Source organism: Schistocerca piceifrons, chromosome X (assembly GCF_021461385.2).
Source record: "Schistocerca piceifrons isolate TAMUIC-IGC-003096 chromosome X, iqSchPice1.1, whole genome shotgun sequence".
Classification (NCBI taxonomy): Eukaryota; Metazoa; Arthropoda; class Insecta; order Orthoptera; family Acrididae; genus Schistocerca; species Schistocerca piceifrons.
This window is the reverse complement of record NC_060149.1, coordinates 53,701,151-53,722,527: the sequence shown is the minus strand read 5'-3', so window position 1 is coordinate 53,722,527 and position 21,377 is coordinate 53,701,151. Positions and strand designations below refer to the sequence as shown.

Sequence of the window (21,377 nt, the reverse complement as noted above, 5' to 3'; positions counted from 1 at the left end):
CCTACTACAGGCAACAAGTTTTATGTTGGCATATAGTTTCACATTTCATTCATACACTCCAGTTTCCCAAGCTTGAGATCAAAAAGTAATAGTATGAAATTTTTATATAAATTTAGAATCATCATAATTTTCTACATAATTTGTGTAATGTCTAGATTTTTTCTCAACTAACAATCTTGTCAACACTAATTCTGTAACAATTCCATCCATTCTCAAAACTTATTCCCTGGCTAACTTCACTAACCCTGCCTGAAATACCAGTTTAGTTATCCTGCATTTATTTTTCGGTTCGGTGTTGTTATGCGTTCATAAAACACATTTGCCATGCTATTCCAAAAATAGGACTGTAGATGTGGCCCTTAATAGTGTAGCAATCTGGCAAAAAATTTCTGTCAAAATACTTGGAGTTTCATTTTCTTGGATACACCAAGAAGATTAATATGTACCTCTTATACCGGTTAGTCATTTGCTTCCATTCTATTAGTCTGAATCTATGGATTTTACTAATAATTTGTAACAAAATTGATAATTTGCACACTCAATCAACCACATAAACAACCAGTGATTGGCATTCACTCATTCAGGTTTATTTGTCTCAGCTCATATGACCTGTCCCCTTGTGTGTGGGAAAGTTTTTTATTTCTAGATGCAAGTGGGATTCCCCTAGCAGAGACATTACACACACTATGCACTCATTCAAAAATCAGCTTGTGATTCATTCAGAAATCAACTTAGAATGTGTTCAAAGATTTCAAAAACTAATTGGGATGTGTTTCAAAATTGTGTGAATTATCGATAGACCAACAATGCTCTAGATACAAGGCACTTTGTAAAACAAAGTTTTTTTCTTCATGAATATGAATTTGGCATCCCCTGAAATTGGTGCCCAGGGCAGATACCCTCCGTTGTGTCACATGTGTCATGTTAGTAACATGCTGTGTTCTTTGCTGTTTCCATTGTATGGAGAGAACCAGTGGATGCACAACAGTTTCCTATTTCTGTCACACCAAAAATAGCTGGAATCACAAAAAAGTGCAATATACTAGTTCCCCATACTCTTTAAGGCATATTCATGACAGTGCATAATTACCTGTATCAGTATCTCCTGAGAATGTGACAGTGAATGATAATGAGTACCGTGATGAACATACAACAGACAGTAGGATGTATCTTGCTGACCCAACATTTCAAAGCCCCAAAACCATGACTGTAGTTAAGAAATGGCCTGCTGGAAATGAACTGATGCCTACACAGAAGAATTAGCATTAACTGTGGCAGAAAATGAAGAAATGAAGTTGGATGGACACATTTCTGTCTGTGATAATTCAGCTTGGTATGGCACACCTCCACTATTTAAAATCTAGTTAGTCATGACTGGAAATAAATATGACATTGCTTTCAGCTATAAAAGTAGTTTTGATATGCTAGTGACATTTCTTAAGCAGTGGTGTATTAAATAAAGCACACTAGATGTAAAGTAGCCAGTGATTACATTTTTCCATGCAAACTCAGTGAATGAGTTATATAATTCAAATTATAATAAATATAACCAATAATAAAAAGGTTACTAGTTAGTTGTCAAGTAGTGATATGAGTGTAAAAGACATGAAACTATCAAAGTATTTAACCAAACAGTCTTCTCGTGTGTGCATCAAGGACACATGCACAGTGCAGTAGCATAGTTCTACAGCACCACAGCAGAAAACATGGTCTGCAGCAGTCAGGAGACAGTATGCAGAAAAAGGTGCTCAATGGAAAAGCTGTCACAGCACTATCTGGCAGAGAAATGTGTAGGTGTGTGCAGCTCCATTACATGCATGTGTTACAAGAATCAGATGTGCCATGGCAGTTGCAGCTCAATTTCTGCCTTGTCAGTGTGGGGAATGCCTTATACTATAGAATAAAAATCAGAATGCTGACTCAGTCTCTTTATATGTGCAGACTGGAGGCTAGAGGCCACAGTACTGCTACAGTGAATGATATGTGTCAGTGTGACATCTGTGTAGTGTCTTTGTTAGGATTCTGAGCAGAGACTTGGTCCATAAGCTTAGCTGGTTGACGTTCATTTCTCTCTCTGCTGCTCAACATCACGTCTATTCATTGAATAACAACTCATCTCCATATTGCTGCTTACAAAAAATCGTAGTTCTGATGGAAGATAAGTAATCAATGTTAGAAAGTGCTCAGAAGGAAGTTGGATGCATAAATATGAAGACCATAATATATGTAGAACTCTAGAATTGACATTTACAATACACTGGATGGAAAAGGTTTCACAGTTGTGGCTCTGAAATAATACCTTCTGCCATATTGGATGAAGGATGGGTTTGTAGATGGGTCTTTACACCGTATTCCTCAGACCTTGTAAAATGTTCCTTCCCATGCATCATCTTGGACCTTCTGTAGCATCTGTAGTCACAACCATGGCCAGAGTCCACAAATTCTTCATACCATGCTGTGTAGAAGACAAATCACATGATGTACTGGTTTGTAGATTTCCTTCAAAATATTTGTTGAAGGACCGGGACAATGCGGAGACCTGGATAGTGCCTCTACACCTCTGCACATATGCTACCAAGTTAAATAAGGGTAATCAATTATCACATTGTCCCCAACCACTTTCTGTTGTTTCCTTTACAAACAACAGAAGACCACAGTCAAAACTCACAAAAGGAAGGGCATACACAAGAGCTCCACACTTCCAATTTCCACTGGAGCAAAAGCACAATTATCATCTTCCAATGAGCGTCATCATTCATTAGACAACAGCTTCAGCTAGCTTGTTGCTCCACATTCCAATAGGTGGCCTCTTCCTAAACAGTCAGTGTACACATGGTAAATGGCAATGCCCCTTAGAAAGCCACCATTTGCCAACACTGTCAGTAGTTTGTTCCCAAAGGTTAATAGGAAACATGAGCCATTAAGTGGGTCCACTATTCTTTAAAAACAGCTGAGTCTTATAATACCACTTTGCTTCAGTAAGATTAGGGGAACCCCACTCTTTATGTCCAGGCTGGAGAATAGCCACAGTCCCACAGGCACCAAAAACTGATGAGGCCATTCACAAGAGCACTCAGTACTAGCTGACCCTAGAAATGCTATGTTAAGCCTCTCACTCCTATAAAAATATTTATATAAAACTTTTTTCTTAGTTTTAATTATATTTTGAATCTTTTTTATACAAAGTTGGTATCTCTGATTTGCCATTTGACCATGGCATTGAAAGTTCTGGGCCTTCGATTGTAGTGTCCGTCCGAAGATTCCCGGCATGTCCCCAATGGTACCAGCAGCGACAGCAATTGTAGCCGTGAGGTCTTCTATTTCCACAAGGTTTCATACACCAACTGTCACAAGAGAAAGAAATCCAAACATGTGAGGTCAGGGGACATGGGTGGCAAGGCCACAGGGCAACCCGTCCGCCTTGCTGTAGTGGTAACATTGGTTCCCATCAGATCACTGAAGGTGATATGGGTTATCACTTGGATGGGTGACCATCCAGTCTGCAGAGTGCTGTTGGCAAGAGGGGTGCACTCAGACCTTGTGAGGCAAAACTGAGGAACTACTTGATTGAGAAGTAGTGGCTCCAGTCCCGTAAACTGACTTATGGCCAGAAGAGTGGTGTGCTGAGCACATGCCCCTCCATATCTGCATCCAGTGATGCCTGTGGGCTGAGGATGACATGCAGGTCAGTCAATAGTGTTGGGCCTTCATGGCCTGTCTGGGGGGCCTTTAGTTTTACTTTAGAATGGAACACGCACGCACATACACACACACACACACACACACACACACACACACACACACAAAGACTTGTGCAGCAGCTGCATTGTGAAAGCTGAATGCACAATGGTGGAACTACAGCAAGTATTCAACCTGCTGAACTGCAGTCTCTTCATTGTGTTGTCAACTGCCAGAATGGAGCTGTACTGGTGCATATGTGTGTGTGTGTCATTTATGTGCCTGTTGATGACTCAACAACATCTACTATTTGTTTAATTGTCATTTAACCAGTTATTTTTACTTTTTATTGATCTTCTTGGGTTCCACTGAACCATCATATCCAAAGCTACTGTGCCATAATATGAAAACTTTCGGGCATAGCTAATGAGTTAGTTTATTTCACGTTCCATGGATAATTTTGCACAGTAAATAGTAATGATGTGAAACAAGTTATTTTGTATTCACGTCCAGATTAATTTTTAAATATGGCTACAAGCTGCCACTTATAATTTTTTTAAACATACAAATCTTAGTTAGTTATTTCTACCCATCACATTTTACACACAAAAAGGGAGAGAGTGAGTGAGAGAGAGAGAGAGAGAGAGAGAGAGAGGAAAAAGAAAAAAAATAAGAAAAAGAAGAAGCAGAAATCCTTCTACACAACAGAAGGAGGTGTCAAGGAAATACTTTTTCAGTTTGTTGTCTATCAGACAGTTTAAATCACAGGGTAAGTTATCAAAACTTTTAGTTGCAGCATTGTGCACCCCTTTTCATGCTAAAGAAAAGATTAATGTGAAGTAATAACTGTCATTTTCCTTCTGGTATTGTAATTACATACATCATTGTTCCTTTTGAACTGTAGTTGAATATTTACAACAAACTTCATATCGGAATAAATATAGGCCTACTATGAAGCAATAGTCAGAATGGGCAGTTCCTTAAACAGATGTGTACAAGCACAGTTTTGAGCAATGAAGACTTTCTTCCTTAATGATGAGTTACCCCAGAATGTTATTCCATATCACATTATTGATTGAAAATATCCAAAATAGTCAAGTTACTGATTTGTCCCTTCCAAGATTTTTGATGATTCTAAGTGCAAATGTGGCTGAACTAAGTTGTTTTAGGAATTCAAAATTGTGATTTTTCCAGTTTAAATTCTCTTCAATATGACAACTAAGAATTTTGAAGTTTCCACCGTATTTATTATTTCCTTGCCTTGTATTACCCTTATCATTGGTATTGGTATCTCTATATATAACCACTGGATATTTGATGTCTTTTTAAAATTGAGGGTGAGACCATTTGTGAAAAACCAGTCAGTGATACTATTAAGAACATTGTCTACCATTTCTTCTTTTTCTGTATGTGTGCTTGGATTGATTAGAATACTAGTTGTGTATTAGATGAAAGATCATTTGCATATGTGAAGAACAGTAGTGGACCTAAGAGTTAGCTTTGGGGATCCCCACATGCGACTTCTCCCCAGTCATAATTATATCCCCAGACTATATTGATTGAACTCCTAAGTACAACTTTCTGCATTCTTTTGGTTAGATATAACGTTATCCATTTCTTGGTTTTACCATCAATCCCATAAAACTTCAGTTTATCTAGAAGAATATTGTCAAAGGCCTTGGATTGGTCACAGAAAATACCAGCTGGAGCTATTTTGTTATTTAATGCTTGCAAAATTTGGTGAGTTACTATTTAAATGGCATTTTCAGTAGAGCAACTCTTCTAAAATCAAAACTGTGATTTGCTGAGGTGAGATACTAGGATGCTATACCAGTACATCACCTGTCAAAAATTTTGGAATGTGATTTCAATAGTGAAACATGTCAGTAGTTACTGACATCTCTCCTATTACCTTTCTTAAGTTGGTGTTTGACAATAGCATATTTCAGTCTCTTTGGAAAAATAGCTTAAATTAATAAGGCATTATGAACTTCATATAAGACTGGGTTTATTATGTGGGAAAAAATCTTTAGTACTCTATTGGAAACCTCATCAAAACCAGATGAGCTTCTGTTTATGAGTGTGACATAGTGCTGTGGTCTCTCTTTTGATTTTTTTCCCCCTATACTTTCTACAACATTTAAGAAATTATTATTACATATATTTGCTACCTGTGACTCATCATTTATAGCCTTTCCATCCAGTTCAACAGTGAAGTTATTCTATTCTGTGGCCATTTGTCCTGTTTCCCATTTAACTAAATTCCATAGAGCCTCAAATCTGTTGTCAGAATTATTGATTTCTGACTTTATGTGCATGACGATGATGATTATGATGATGATGATGATGATGATGATAGTAATTATAATTATAGAAAGTAAGATATTTGTGAAATTATGTATACATGTGTGTATTATCATAGACGAGAATGTTTCGAACTGCTCTAGGGAATTTCTGCACAGTAGAGAGCTCACTAATGAAAGGATTAGTTTAATTTCAGACAATAATTTTGTGACTAATCCTTTTGATGTTCCATAACTTTAGAACTGGTTGCCTCCAATGCCTTTTGCAGCATAAACTGTTTGGATTTCACCTAGTAATTTTTTTGTATCTTAAAACAGTATTGATAAAACATATATTGTCTTTATAGTACTTCTTCTATCATAAATCATACACTGCATAATTGAGAACAATTAAATTTCTCTATTTTACATTAGAGTAGGAATTTATAACAGTACTCTATTGAAATATTTTTCATGAATAATTATTTCAGATGTCTTAGAAAGTTTTTATGTGGATGGAAAGATACCAGATTCTCGCAACACACTTCTAAATGTATGGAGAGAGTACGATGATGTCCATGTGTCCGACATATCATTCTATCTCCGATTAAACCACTCGAGATTAATTACATCGAAACTGCTTTGGAGACCTGATCTTCAAACTGATGTTCAGGTAAGTGAACATCTGTTATAAAGTTTTCTTTTGTTGAATGCTCTAATGATCAAGAGGACCAGATTTTCCAAATCATGATCATAGCACAACTGATGCAAATGTCTGTAGCCCTGTTGTTGAAAGTCCATCATATGGTGTCGCCAATTCAACTCTAAACTGGGTTCCATGTAAATCTGAACTGTCTAGAGAACTAACAAGGGAAAAACACACAATGTAAAACACAGGTGCAGTATTATGTGAGTATAGCACTCGTGAGAGATTTTGGATCAAGGCAGAGAGTTTATTGTATTGTTCATAAACATATTGCATTAAAAGCATAAATCACAGTGGTATACTTCACAAATGGGTTATAATCATCTTGGAGGAAGTCTGAAAAGCAGATTTTTTGAGAAAAATCTACAGTACTCTTATTTACTACTTTAAAGCAGCAGTATTGTCTGAGAGGCAAGTCTGTGCATGTAAGAATACTGAAAACTTCAGAAGTTACTTTCATGACTACACAACTGAATGAATAGTAGAGTGCTTAAGACACTGTACATAAATCCAGGAGGATTGGAATTTGAATCCTTGTCCAGCTATTCAGATTTATATTTTCCTTTTTTTCTTACTATTAATTAAAATGAATGCTATGATGATTACTTTGGGAAGAACACAGCAAATTTCCTTCCCCAACTATGTCTTATATGTGCTTGTACTGTGTTTCTTGCAGTCTAATTGTTGATACAATATTAAAACACAATGTGTGTGTGTGTGTGTGTGTGTGTGTGTGTGTGTGTGTGTGTGTGTGTGTGTTAGCTCTGAAGAAAAACTTTGTTCAATAGATTAGCAAGCTATTATCTTTTTCTGTAAGCTTGCATTCAGCTTAGAGCTTAAATTTGTGTATTGTCAACATGCTGCCATATCAGTATATACACAGTTACAAGATGTTCCCTGCCCCACCATCACAATTTACATAACATTGTCATTTCACTACTACATTACTGGACACATGGGCATGTGGACATAAGGACATGGAATACACACCATTTTTAACAACTGGATATTCCTTGAAAAGACCCTTGCAACCAATCATTGTGTTGCTAATATGATGTGCTGCTGAGCTTTGTAGAAACGAGATGTCTTTAGGTACCATGCCATTTGTAAGTGAAATAAAATATTAATTGTGGAGAAGAACAATAGGAAAACAAGGCAACAGCAGAACTTAATGTTGGTTAACACCTTCCTTATGCTATCAACATTGTTCAGTGTAAATGTTTTTAAACCTTAATTATGGGTACAAAACAAATTCAAAAGGAGGTGCTACGAGATCTAGTGGGAAAAGCATAAGGAATTACCATACCAGAGTATGATACTGTGTGATTGAGATGCTCACTAAACAGAGTCCTGACAATTGTAATCACATAATAACACAAAAATTTTGAATGAGACAAGGTTTAGTTAGATAATTCTGAGAGATCAAAAATTTGTTCCCATACCAACTAAGAAAATGAGGTGGTATCTGATATTAATTAAGGAAAAATAATGTTTGATTATAAAATTATAAATGTATTCATTACAAATGAAAAATTTAGGTGTGGAAGACTTTTGAGTACTTGAAAAATGTTGGACAGCCTATTCAGCATGCAAGAATAGATGGAGAGTTCTGATGCAGACTGTCTCATTTTAACCATTTGACCATTTTGTTAGGCTCTGTTAGAGCAACAGGCTGGAGCAGCTCAGTGTTCCTCTGATAATGTCAGAGTCTATTGAAATTAACTATCACAGGACAATATGGCAATTATATTTATGCATTGACAGAGGAAGTGAAATGTATGATTTGATAAGGATCTCCAAAAAGTGGAGTGAACTTCTTAGTTTTGCCTTTCTTAACTGCAGGGCTGTGTAACCTTACCCAATCACATGGCTGATAGGGTGTGGTACTGCTCGTTTACTTTTTCTCCTTGATAAGTTAAAACTGTGTCAGTGCTGCCAAATGGAGTAACAGGTGATTTACAAATGCACTAGCCACAGTCTCAGTCCCCTGACTGGTAACTGGTTCTGATATTTGGTATCTGGAGAATGATAAATTATTGGCTGTATGTACATGTTTCCTTGCTGGATTTGATAGAAAGGTTCCATTACGTCAAGAGTCATAGTTTTGAATGCTTCAGAAGCTTCTGTTAAGGTTTGCAAAGGAATTTATGACCAATTCAGCTGTGACTTCTCACTTCTTGGTGAACGTTTGGATATACTTACAATGTCATGGAACTGACCAAGCCACCAATATCATGTAGCAATAATAGTGTTTTTAGCCTGTCTACCACCATGACAGGCTTGTATGCTATCATGGCATTGAGAAATAGTTCGGGATTGGATTGACTATCACCAACTAATTTTCAATAACTGGAATTCTTTCCATGGGGATCTCTTAATTCTGGTATTAATACCTCATAAGCTTGTACTTCTCAGACTTTTCTACCAAGGCTGTAAGAATTCTGTTGCAGCCCTCCAGGCTTGTGGCATACCTCATAGTCAAATTTGACTAGTTTTAAAGCCCAATGTGTCAGGTGGCTTTTAAATTTGTCATCCATAACAAAGCAGCATGGTCAGTTACTGTAGTAAATTTTTTGCCATACAGGTTGCATTTAAAGTAGTTCACGCAAAACATCAAGGCCAACAAGTATTTTTCTGTGGTACTGTAATTTATTTCAGCTCTATTGAACTGCTAGAAGCATAAACAATAAGCTTTTGTTCACTATCATCCTCTTGACGTAAAACATCACCAGCAACATTCTTCAAGGCATTGTACGACGGTATAAATGGTTTTTTGAAGTCAGGATATATCAATAGAGCTGAATTCATCAGAACTCCTTTAACAATTTGCATGGCGGTTTCATAGTCTATGGTCCACTCAAAGGTTACTCTTTTCTTTAATGCTTGGTTAAGCATTTAATCACAGACCTCCTAACAATAACTCAGCTAATCTCTGAAATGTTTTGAGTGTGTTCCTTTGCCAAAATGCATTTGTAAAAACTCACATAACCCAGAGGGTACAACAGAAGCTGTTTTAGGTTGGTCCTGAGGAGCTGTCAAAATCTGATGATGGAGTAGTAAAAAACTTGCAGTTTCCTAATCTATCCAATGATCACATGTCCATGCACAAACTGTAGGATTTCTCTCCATTAATAGACTTCTTCAGGACAATGACAATCATACTCATCCAAGGGCTATCAGATGGGTGAATGATTCTGAGACCAAGTTGTTGCTGGAGTGTTTCTTTCACAATGGACTGTAATTGATACAGAATTCTATATGGTCTCTGGGCAGATGGCCTTGCATCTCCTGTGGGAATCTCATGATATACTAGATCAGCAGATGGAAAGTATTGTCTGTCTTTGAATAGCCACAAAAATTCCTGCAAAACTGGGTATAAAAATGCCTCCTCAGAGTCTTATTCTGCAGTTGTTGCGACAAAAGTGGTATGATTGCTTACACTTCTTTAGCTGCTAACGGTTCTCTTCACTTTCTTTTCAGGAACAGATTTTTCACTCTTGGCTGCCTCTTGCGCACTTGCCAATATGGTACCTCTGGGTATTTCTGCATCTCAGATTCCAAAATTATCCACACACACAGGAATTCAGACTTTACTTTCCTATGGATTCTACTCAGCATAGGCTTCATTCAATATGCACTTGCAGGTTGTTTATGATGTCATTTCAAGTTAGCAGGTCAATCAAAAGGAAGTTCCCCATAGGATTCGGCATTAGAAGCCTTCCAGTACCACCATCTACTTTTACAGGGGTGGTTGCTTTCAACACCAGGCTACCAGTGTGTTGGAATTTCAGGGAATGAGCCCCTTCCCCAGATTTCCTTGCATCTTTATGGTGCTGCCACTGCCAAATTGGTGAATTGCTTCATTGAATTTGACATTATGTGACTATAAACCAGTCATGCCCTTGTATTGGTATAATAAATAATTTCCCAGTATGACATGAAAATCAGACCTTCTCTACCTTATCATCTCCATCTCAAATTGATAGATAGTGTCATCAATATTCAGCTTAAGTAAATGTGCACCTGCAGGGTTTACTACTTCACTACACAAACCACTGATACAACATCAGGATGGTTTCAAGGGCAATTTGTCACTAGGAGAAAGAAACAATTGTGCCCTTATCCTCTAGAACTCGGGCTGGCTTTCCTGGTATCTCTCCTCTAATAGTCGTACTCATCACCTTTAAACCTCCATAATTCATTTGATTTACTACCTATACCAGGGGTTGGGTTGGATGGCTCTGCCACCCCTCTGCAGTTTCCTGGATTAGAATAAACATTTCCGCTGCTATTGGGTCAGTAACCACAGCCCCAGAATGATCCATTTTGGTTAAGTGGTCTGTGCGTTCCTAAATATCCAAACTCTTGGCAATGAGGGCAGTATGGTGCTAAACAGGTATTGGATGTGTGACCAGTGCATTTACATCAGCCACATTCTGTTTTAGTAGCAAAACTATGGTGCTGCTTGCTGTTCTGCACTTGAGCAGAAAGAAAGTGGCTGGCATCCTCATGAAGCAATGCCACATGAATTACTTCATGTCATGATATCAGGGAAAATACTTCAACCTTTTCACCTGTTTGTGGATTATTACCACAGATAAATTATGCATGTGCTTCAGTTTCTTCTAGGAGAACATCATTGTAGGTTGTACCCTGGCCTAGTCTATAGGTTTTACATGAAATGGTTTGGATATGATCAGCAGGTTGTTTGAAATCTTCCCCATAGTAGGGTAGGCAGTTTGTCATGGTAGTAACTAATGCCATGCTTGTTGGAATACCATTATGTCAATTTTCTGGCAAGGGTTTCAAATCTGGTAGCATATTTTAAAGTGTCTACCAAGTCTACATTGACAGATGTGTCCCCAGCTAACTTAAGTCATGACAAATTCAACAAGAAAGAAACTGTCAAGGCACAAATGTAATATACATCATGGGCATTCACAAAAAGGTTTCTGCATTTCCTGTGGTCTTTCCTGAGAAGGATGGAATGAGATTGGCTGTGGAAAAATACTTACAATAGTAGATAGGGCAGATGAGGTTGTTGCAGATCTACTTTCAATCCTCTGGCTTCACCAAGAGTAGTTTGCCCCTTGAAATCTACCTTTGATAGGACCAGCCTACTTGTTTGGGATGTTTGGTTATACGATCTATATTTTTGACCATCACATCATTAAACTTTTGCTGTAAGTCCTCTGAATAATCTTCTTCTTCATTCTTTGAATCATTTTCATCTCGAGGTCGGGTTTTTGGAGGCATGGTACAACAAATGGAGTCTACTGTGAGCACAATGAATTACATAATACTGACTTCACAGCAGACTCTGCAGACTAAAATTCTGATCTCTCCAGGCTGCTAAATGGTATGCACATTTTCTGGCAGATCAGTCATGGGATACAAAAGCAGAGGCTAATGACTTTCAAATTAATGACATCACAGGAAGACTGTGGCAGTGGAAGCAAGTCACAATGGCTTGGAGACAACAACAGTGAAGCAAGGACACTGTGAGTGTCAAATCCATGAACATCCCAGTAATGGCAACAAAAGGCAGCAGTCATAGCTCAACATCAGGTAGACAGCAACTGGCAGTGAGCTGCGAAGGGTCTGGGTGGTGATGGTTTGACGGCTGGCCAGGATTCAACATGGCAAAAGGGAGTGGCAGAAACAGCACCAGCAGAATGGCCTACACACAGCAAGATAGTGCGCCCATGCTCATGTGTGCACCAGGCATTCCATGGTGGAGGAGATCTGCAGCATAGTGGTGACAAAGTCCATCTGCTCTGCTGCACTGTCTAAACTGTGCCTCGTACTCATTCATTGTTAACACACAAAGTTAACAGCAGCAACCCACAGCCAAACCACTGCAAAAGGACCAATACTCTGGATCAGATGGTGGGAATTATGTTATGGCACTGACATCATAATGTACATGATTCACTTGATGCCTTCCTAAGAGAGAGTCTCCATTCCTTCCAAGCTAATTATGAAAGTGTAGACCAGATATGGCTCAAATTCAAAGATACAGTATCAACAGCAATATAGATTCATATCACATAAGTTAATAAAAGATGGGACTGATCCATCATGGTACACAAAACACATCAGAACACAGTTGCACAAGCAATGAAAAAAGTATGCCAAATTCAGAAGAACGCAAAATCCTCAAGACTGGATAAGTGTCACAGAAGCTCAAAATTTAGTGTGGACATCAATGCGAGATGCTTTTAATAGTTTCCACAATGAAACATTGTCTCAAAATATGGTAGAAAACACAAAGAGATTCTGGTCATATGTAAAGTACAGCAGTGGCAAAAAACAGTCAATACCATCATTGCGCAATAGTGATGGAAATGTTACCAATGATGGTGCCACTAAAGTGGAGTTACTAAATACTGGTTTCCATAATTCCTTCATGAAAGAAGAAGAAGTAAATATTCCTGAATTTGAAACCAGAACAGCTGTTAGCATGAGTTACATAAAAGTAGATATTTTAGGTGTTGGGAAACAACTTAAATCACTGAAGAAAGGCAAGTCTTCTGGTCCAGATGGTATACCAATCGGATTCCTTTCAGAGTATACAGACACAATAGCTCCTTTCTTAGCAATCATATACAACCGCTCACTTGACGAAATGTCTCTTCCTAAAGAATGGAAAGTAGCACAGGTCACAACAATATTCAAGAAAGGAAATAAGAGTAACCCATTGAATTACAGACCCATATCACTGACCTCAATTTGCAGTAGGATTTTGGAGCATATACTGTACTCGAATGTTATGAATCACCTTGAAGAAAATGACTTATTGATACATAACCAACACAGATTCAGAAAATATTGTTCTTGTGCAATGCAGCTAGCTCTTTATTCCCATGAAGTAATGAGTGCTGTCGACAAGGGATCTCAGATCGATTCCGTATTCCTAGATTTCCAGAAGGCTTTTGATACCATTCCTCACAAGTGACTCGTAAGCAAATTGCATGCATATGGAGTATCTTCTCAGTTGTGTGACTGGATTCATGATTTTCTCTCAGAGAGGTCACAGTTCATAGTGACAGACAGTAAATCATCGAGTAGAACAGAAGTGATGTCTGGTGTTCTGCAGGGTAGTGTAATAGGCCCTCTGCTGTTCCTGATTTACATAAATGATCTAGCTGATAGTCGGAGCAGCCCCCTTAGATTTTTTGCAGATGACGCTGTTATTTACCGTCTAGTAAAATCATCAGACGATCAATTCCAATTACAAAATGATCTAGAGAGAATTTCTGCATGGTGCGAAAAGTGGCAATTGGCACTAAACAAAGAAAACTGAGGTCACCCTCATGGGTTCTAAAAGAAATCTGATAAATTTTGGGTATATGATAAATTGCACAAATCTAAGGGATGTCAATTTGACTAAATACCTAGGAATTACAATTACAAGCAACATAAATTGGAAAGACCACATAGATAATATTGTGGGGAAGGTGAAACAAAGACTGCGCTTTGTTGGCAGAACACTTAGAAGATGCAACAAACCCAGTAAAGAGACAGCCTACATTACACTTGCCCATCCTCTGCTGGAATATTGATGTGTGGTGTGGGATCCTTACCTGGTAGGATTGACGGAGGACATCGAAAAAGTGTAAAGAAGGGCAGCTCGTTTCGTGTTATCACGCAATAGGGGTGAGAGTGCCACTGATATGATATGCGAGTTAGGGTGGTAGTCACTGAAACAAAGGCAGTTTTCTTTGTGGTGAGATCTATTTACCAAATTTCAATCCCCAACTTTCTCTCCTGAATGTGAAAATATTTTGTTGACACCCACCTACTTAGGGACAAATTATAATCATAATAAAATAAGAGAAATCAGAGCTCAAATGGAAATATTTAGGTGTTTCTTTTTCCCATGCGCCATTTGAGAGTGGAATGATAGAGAAGGAGTATGAAAATGGTTCAACGAGCCCTTTGCCAGGCACTTAAGTGTGAATTGCAGGGTAATGATGTAGTTGTAGATGAGCAGTAGAGAGAGAGACAGGGGGGGGGGGGGGAGGAGAAAAGGGTGGAGGGAGGGAGAGAGAGAGGGAAGATAAATAATACAATTTTATGATAGGAGAGGACAGGGTAGAAAATGTGAGAACAAAGGAGAGGGAAGGGGTCATCAAGGATGTGGAGTGGTTGTGAGTTAGGAGAGAAACAGTATAGAAATTGAGAATATTTTGAAGAAATGGTTGTCTCATGCATAGTTCAAAAGGGCTGGTGTGGGAAGAGGAAGGATCCCAATACCATTGGCATAGAAACAATTGTTGAAGTAATCAGCATTGTGATGTGGTGCATTATTAATAACCTAATTAGTAAATGATTGTCTCCATACACTTATGCAAGTAAAAGTGGTAGTCAGTATAAGAATGGGAACAGTACTTAATTTCTAAAATTTTAGGAGCAGGACGTAGCAGGGAAAGACAGAAGGATCTTGAGTGTCACAGGCAAATTGACATGAGGGGAAGGATGTTTATATATCAGCCCAAAAGTATGCCAACTTTTAACTATACATGCACTGTGCACACAGTTGATCAATAACTATGCTAAAAATTATGACATAAATGAAACAAGATTTCATGGAAGCACATTATAAAGATGCTCATATTCAAACACCCATTACATTATTTATTTCTCATTGACACCCATAATAATGAGATGTCATCATGCTATTAGACTGCTGAGGTTGCTGGCAGTCATAAACAAAAGGTGACTTGTTCTGATCACAACTTCAGAATGAAGTTCAACTTACCTTGATTATTTTGTAGATCTCTGAGATTGCTGGAAGTTGCAAACACAAGAGTCAACATAAAGGTTACACACACACACACACACACACACACACACACACACACTTGTATAACTGTTTAATACACTTGTACCATCTATTGTCCTGCATTGTACAATCTCAAGGCCTGCATAGGAGCAAGTTCTGTTAGTGGTACAGTGTACCATCTGCCATGCACTGTACAGTAGCTTGTGGCGTGTATATATATAGATGTAGATGTGGAATATTGTAGAAACGTATCAGTTGGATGGTGACGTGAAGAGAGAGCATTACACACAGTTGTTTAGCATGTACACTACTTAGAGTAACAGAGACCTTCATTAATTGAACAAATGTTCAAGTTATATTACGTTTTTGTTTCAAATATGTGTCTGCAGCTTCAAAATTCTTACGATTATGTATTTTGGCCAAGATGTGTGCCAAAAATCTAAAGATTAAACTTACTGTTGTTCTATAACACTTGCAACATATATGTTCTGAAAATATGCTATCATTAATATAACTTATTGTCACTAGAGTAAATTTGTTTACATACGATTGAGACTAGACCTAATCTTTTGTAAATATGTTTTCTTGTTTTTCAGTCATTTAATTTGACTTATTCTCGCTAAAGTAAGATTTTTACCATGAGTGAAAAGTGCCTGATGCGCCATAGAATTGTTAGCTCCGGGGTTTAGTGTGATGGCTGCAGTAGGTTTTTCCATTGGGGTGACTGTAGCGGTGTGGGAAATGGGGAAGTGGATCAGACTCATCAATGGTTCTGTAGGATATGCAGTAGGGATAGGAAAATAGTGGAACAGGAGGGGAAAATTGCTGCCCTTCAGGCACAGTTAGAGCAGGCTAGGGAAGATCTGAACAGGTTGAGGAGGGAGAAGGGTAAAGAGAGGTTGGAAGTTGCAACAGGTAGAACAGACCTAGAACTTTGTCAGACAGCTTTGTGGTGAATGTGAAGAATAAGTTTGACCTGTTGCTTCAGCTAGAAACTGATGAGCCTCAGGCAGAGGTAGGTGTAGAGAAGGCACAACAAACTTTCAGTAGCAAATTGAATAAGAATACAGGGAAGTCAGCAAAGAGAAAGAAAGTTTTGTTGTTATGTAGTTCACATGCCAGGGGTGTAGGCCAACTTTTGCAGGACCAGGACCAGTTAGAATCAGAATACCAGGTCACAAATTTTTTTAAACCTAGTGCTGGTCTGGGCCAGGTGACAGATGATTTAAGTTCACTCTGTAAGGATTTTACCAAGGAAGACACCATGGTTGTTGTGGGTGAGCCAGGTAATAGTATTGACAGATATCCTGAGCAAGATATAGAGTGTGACCTGGCAAAGATTGGATCAGCAATGAGACATACCAGTGTTGAGTTTGTGTCTGTTCTGAGACGCCATGACCGACATCATTTAAACTCTTCTGTCGGGAGAGTTAATTTGGAGTTGGAATGGCTACCTGGGTCGGGTACGGGGTCACATTTTGGTTTGGTTCCTGTTGATTCACTCAGTAGATGGGATTATACTAGGCATGGCCTACACCTCAACAGGAAAGGGAAAGGTAAACTGGCTGGGCTAATAGCAGGAAATGTAAGGGGGGAGGCACTGCCATGAGTGGTAATATACCAGGGGTCATAGGTGTTGGAGCAGCACCTTTCTTAGGATAGGTAGGACAGAACAAAGTCAAGTTCTGATAGAAGTAAAGATTGAAACAAACCTCCAGTTTGAGAAAGAAATCAAACAGCATAATCCTGGCCAATTGCTTCAACGAACACAGCTGTTGTGAAAAAATTTACAGCAATCAGCAGAAATTTTATTTCTGCACAATTTCATCTCGGTAAATGTGAAATGCCAACTATCTTTGGTGCATCAAAATATTTGAGGGCTTAGAAGCAAAATTAATGAACTACTTATGTGCATTGATAAATTAGTCATCAAACCCAGTTGATATAATCTGCCTCTCTCAACATCATGTGACCACTGGTATAGATATGTTAAACTGCACAGAATTTAAGCTAGCCTCTTTCTTCTGTAGACAAAATAATGAGAAAGGAGGAGTTACCACATCTGTTAAAAGCAGTTTTAAATTTAAGAATACTGACATTAATAAATTTTGCTTAGAGCAGCACTTAGAAGCATGTGCAACAGAGATAGAATTTCATAATAGGTCCTTTATAATAGTAGCCATATACAGAGCACCTTGAGGTAATTTCAACCTGTTTAGAAATGGTCTTGAAGCTTTATTATCTCATCTAAAATTTAAAAAAAAAACCAAGAACTAGTGGTTGCTGCTGATTTTAATATAAATGTCCTGAAAAACACTGTCAGTGAAAAGTTATTGAAATCAGTTACATTGTCATTCAATTTAATTTCTACTGTAAATTTCCCAACTAGGGTATACAAATGTTCTAAGACTGCCATTGATAATATCTTTATAGACAATTCTAGGCAGCTAAGCCACATTACAAAACCAGTAGTAAATTGGCTCTCTGACCATGACATGCTACACCTAACATTAAATTTTGAAAATTGTCAGGGTAAAATTTCTATCAGAAGTGAGTACAGAAGGCCAATAAAACAGTCAAAAATTGAGAAATTTAGGAGATTGCTCAAAGAAATTAATTGGATGGATGTTTACAGCATCCAAGACACAAAGGGAAAATATAAAACATTTATTAATAAAGTTATCACCTTATTTGAAATTTTTTTTCCCCTGAAGGTAACTCAAACTAAGCAGAAGTCTAATAAGAAACCATGGATCAAACAAGGGATGAAGATATCATGTGAGACAGAAAGAAAACTCTATCTGATATGTAGTGACACCTTTGATATTAGCATTATAGCTCATTACAAAAATTACTGGAAAATATTGAAGTAGGTTATCCAGAAATCAAAACACCTGCTTTATGAGAAGAAGATAAATACATCTGGCAATAAAATAAAAACAATATGGGAGACAGGTAGGACCAGAAATGAGGAGGAACTAATAGCTCTAAAGATAAATGAAACCTTGGTAACACATGCATGTTGTGTTGCAAACCATTTAAACAAATATTTTGTCTCTTACTGATAGCATGGGGTCGTCGGGTTCAGTAAATAATGCAGGGGTCATCAGGTTCAAAAAATAATGCAATGGAATATCTGAGGCCAATGCACACAAGCAATCTCAGTAAAATGGAACTGACACTTACTTCACCCAAAGAAATAGAATCCATGGTAAAGTCCTTGAAATAAAAGCATTCTAGTGGTTATGATAACATAGCACCAAAGTTAAGAAAAGCATGTTCATGTGAGAGTAGTCATATCTTAAGTTATTTGTGTAATCAATCACTTATCACAGGAACATTCCGAGACTGGCTTGAATATGCTGAAGTTATACCTCTGCATAAGAAAGGGGACAAGAAATGCTGCCAAATTACAGACTGATCTCACTTTTGGCAGCTTTTTCAAAAATCTTTGAAAAGGTTATGTTAAAGCATCTACTTAAGCAACTTAGTGAAAATAACATACTGTCAAAGTCATATTTTGGGTTTCTTAAGGGTTCTGATATTGAGAAGGCCATTTACACTTACAGTGAAAATGTCCTTAATTTATTAAACAACAAATTAGAGGCAACTGGCATATTCTGTGACCTGTCAAAGGGTGTTGACTGTGTGAATCACGGCATTATTTTAAGCAAAATAAAATATTATGGCAATCACTGGTAGTGCTGCAGAGTGGTTTCAGTCCTATCTTACTAATAGAAAACAAAGGGTGTCATTATGTAACACTTCAGCAGTAGGCAATGAGACATCATCTGACTGGGAAGAAATTACATGTGGTGTTCCCCAAGGTTCTGTACCAGGTCCACTACTTTTTCTTGTGTATATTAATGACCTGTCATCTGTTACATAACCAGATGCCAAGTTTGTCTTATTTGCAGTTGATACAATCATTGCAATAAATAATATATCAAATATAAATTTAGAAAGAGCAGCTAATCAAACTTTTACTGACATTAATAAGTGTTTCATAGCCAATTCACTGTCACTAAACTTTGAAAAGACCCACTATACGCAGTTCAGAACTTCCAAGGGATTTCATTCTAGTCTGTGTATAAAATATGATTGCGTGGAAATAGGAGAATCTGAGAGTGTAAAATTTTTGGGATTACAACTTGATAATAAATTCAGTTGGGAGCAACATACTAACGAACTACTAAAGCACCTAAACAAGTCTGTGTTTGCAATGCGAATGATGTCAGACATAGGAGAAATAAATATAAAAAAACTGGCATATTTGCTTATTTTCACTACATTATGCCATATGGTATCATATTTTTGGGTAACTCCACAAACAGAGAAAAATTTTTTAGAGTACAGAAGCATATAATTAGAGTAATGTGTCATGTAAATCCAGGAACATCATGCCAAAACCTATTCAAAGAATTGGGCATACTGATCACAGCTTCTCAGTATATTTATTACTTAATGAAGTTTGTTGTAAATAATACATCTCATTTTCCAACTAACTGCTTAGTATACATTATCAATGCTAGGAATAAGAACAATATACATAAAGATTTAAAATCACTTACTCTTGCCCAGAAAGGAGTCCAGTATTCAGCAACGCATATTTTCAATAAGTTAGCAGCAACCATTAAGAGTTAAGTTTCTGACAAGGCACAATTTAAACATAATTTCTCAACAAGTGCAGTAGACCATTTTAATGAAAATTTATTACACTTTAATTTTTGTTGTAACAGCCAAGTAACTACCTACTGTGTGAATGATGGATGTATGGAAAACAGATGTAATTCTTAAGTCTGTAAATAGTGGAAGTTTAATTTTAAATCTTGTACATAATTTGACTGTTCATAACTGAGAATCTTTGAAATGAATAATTTACTTTAATTTTTGACTATAGTTGGTTGTAATAGCCAAGTAACTAGCTACTGTGTGAATGATGGATTTAATGAAAGCAGATGTAAGTATTAAACCTGTAAATATTAGAATTTTAATTTTAATTCATGTACATAATTTTGCTGTTTATTGACTGAGGATCATTAAAATTAATGAAACTCAAGGTTTTTTTTTTACTTTCATTTTTGTAATGTATTTATCTGACATGTTCCACAACCAGGAGGATCCCCTCTTTTGTGGGTCTATGGAATGAATAATTAATCTAATGTAATCTAATCTAATCTAATCATTTTTATGTTTATGCCTAGATTTTGGAAACCAATGAATGACTGCTAATGAAACAGTTTGACAATGAGAGTTATGGTATTTTAATTTAAATCACAATGAAAAATGTAATTTAACTATTTATTTGTGGCACTGAAATAAAAATGTGCACTTCCATCATTCAGCAATGTTAAGCATTCCTTTGAACTTATACCAGTAAAATGCAGGTTGTAATATTGTCTGCTATCAATCAGTCATAGAAAATATATCTAAAAACAAAGATGATGTGACATACCGAACGAAAGCGCTGGCAGCTCGATAGACACACAAACAAACACAAACACACACACAAAATTCAAGCTTTCGCAACAAACTGTTGCCTCATCAGGAAAGAGGGAAGGAGAGGGAAAGACGAAAGGATGTGGGTTTTAAGGGAGAGGGTAAGGAGTCATTCCAATCCCGGGAGCGGAAAGACTTACCTTGGGGGAAAAAAGGACAGGTATACACTCGCACACACACACACATATCCATTATATGATATATAAAATGCTCACATAATTTTGTATTATTTTATTGACTTGTCCTGTACTACTAGTTCACTGTTTGTACTATATGTAATCAACAGGACCAAACAAATCCAATAAATCTGAGACAAATAGTTAAGCATAACTTATGCAGAGAACCTATTGAACAAGAAACAAAACTAAAAGGAAGAAACCATCTTCAAATTATTTCATATACTTCTACTACCAATATATAGATA

General features: G+C 37.3%; 1 protein-coding gene across 1 annotated transcript in view; it reads left to right on the top strand.

Annotated features, from left to right (window-relative positions):
- The window catches only part of LOC124722172, an 830,020-nt gene that overhangs the window by 608,203 nt on the left and 200,440 nt on the right, over window positions 1-21,377 (top strand). Inside the window, exon 54 of the mRNA XM_047247373.1 lies at window positions 6,452-6,633. Coding sequence (XP_047103329.1) covers window positions 6,452-6,633 — 182 coding nt within the window. The remainder of the gene's footprint in view (window positions 1-6,451; window positions 6,634-21,377) is intronic.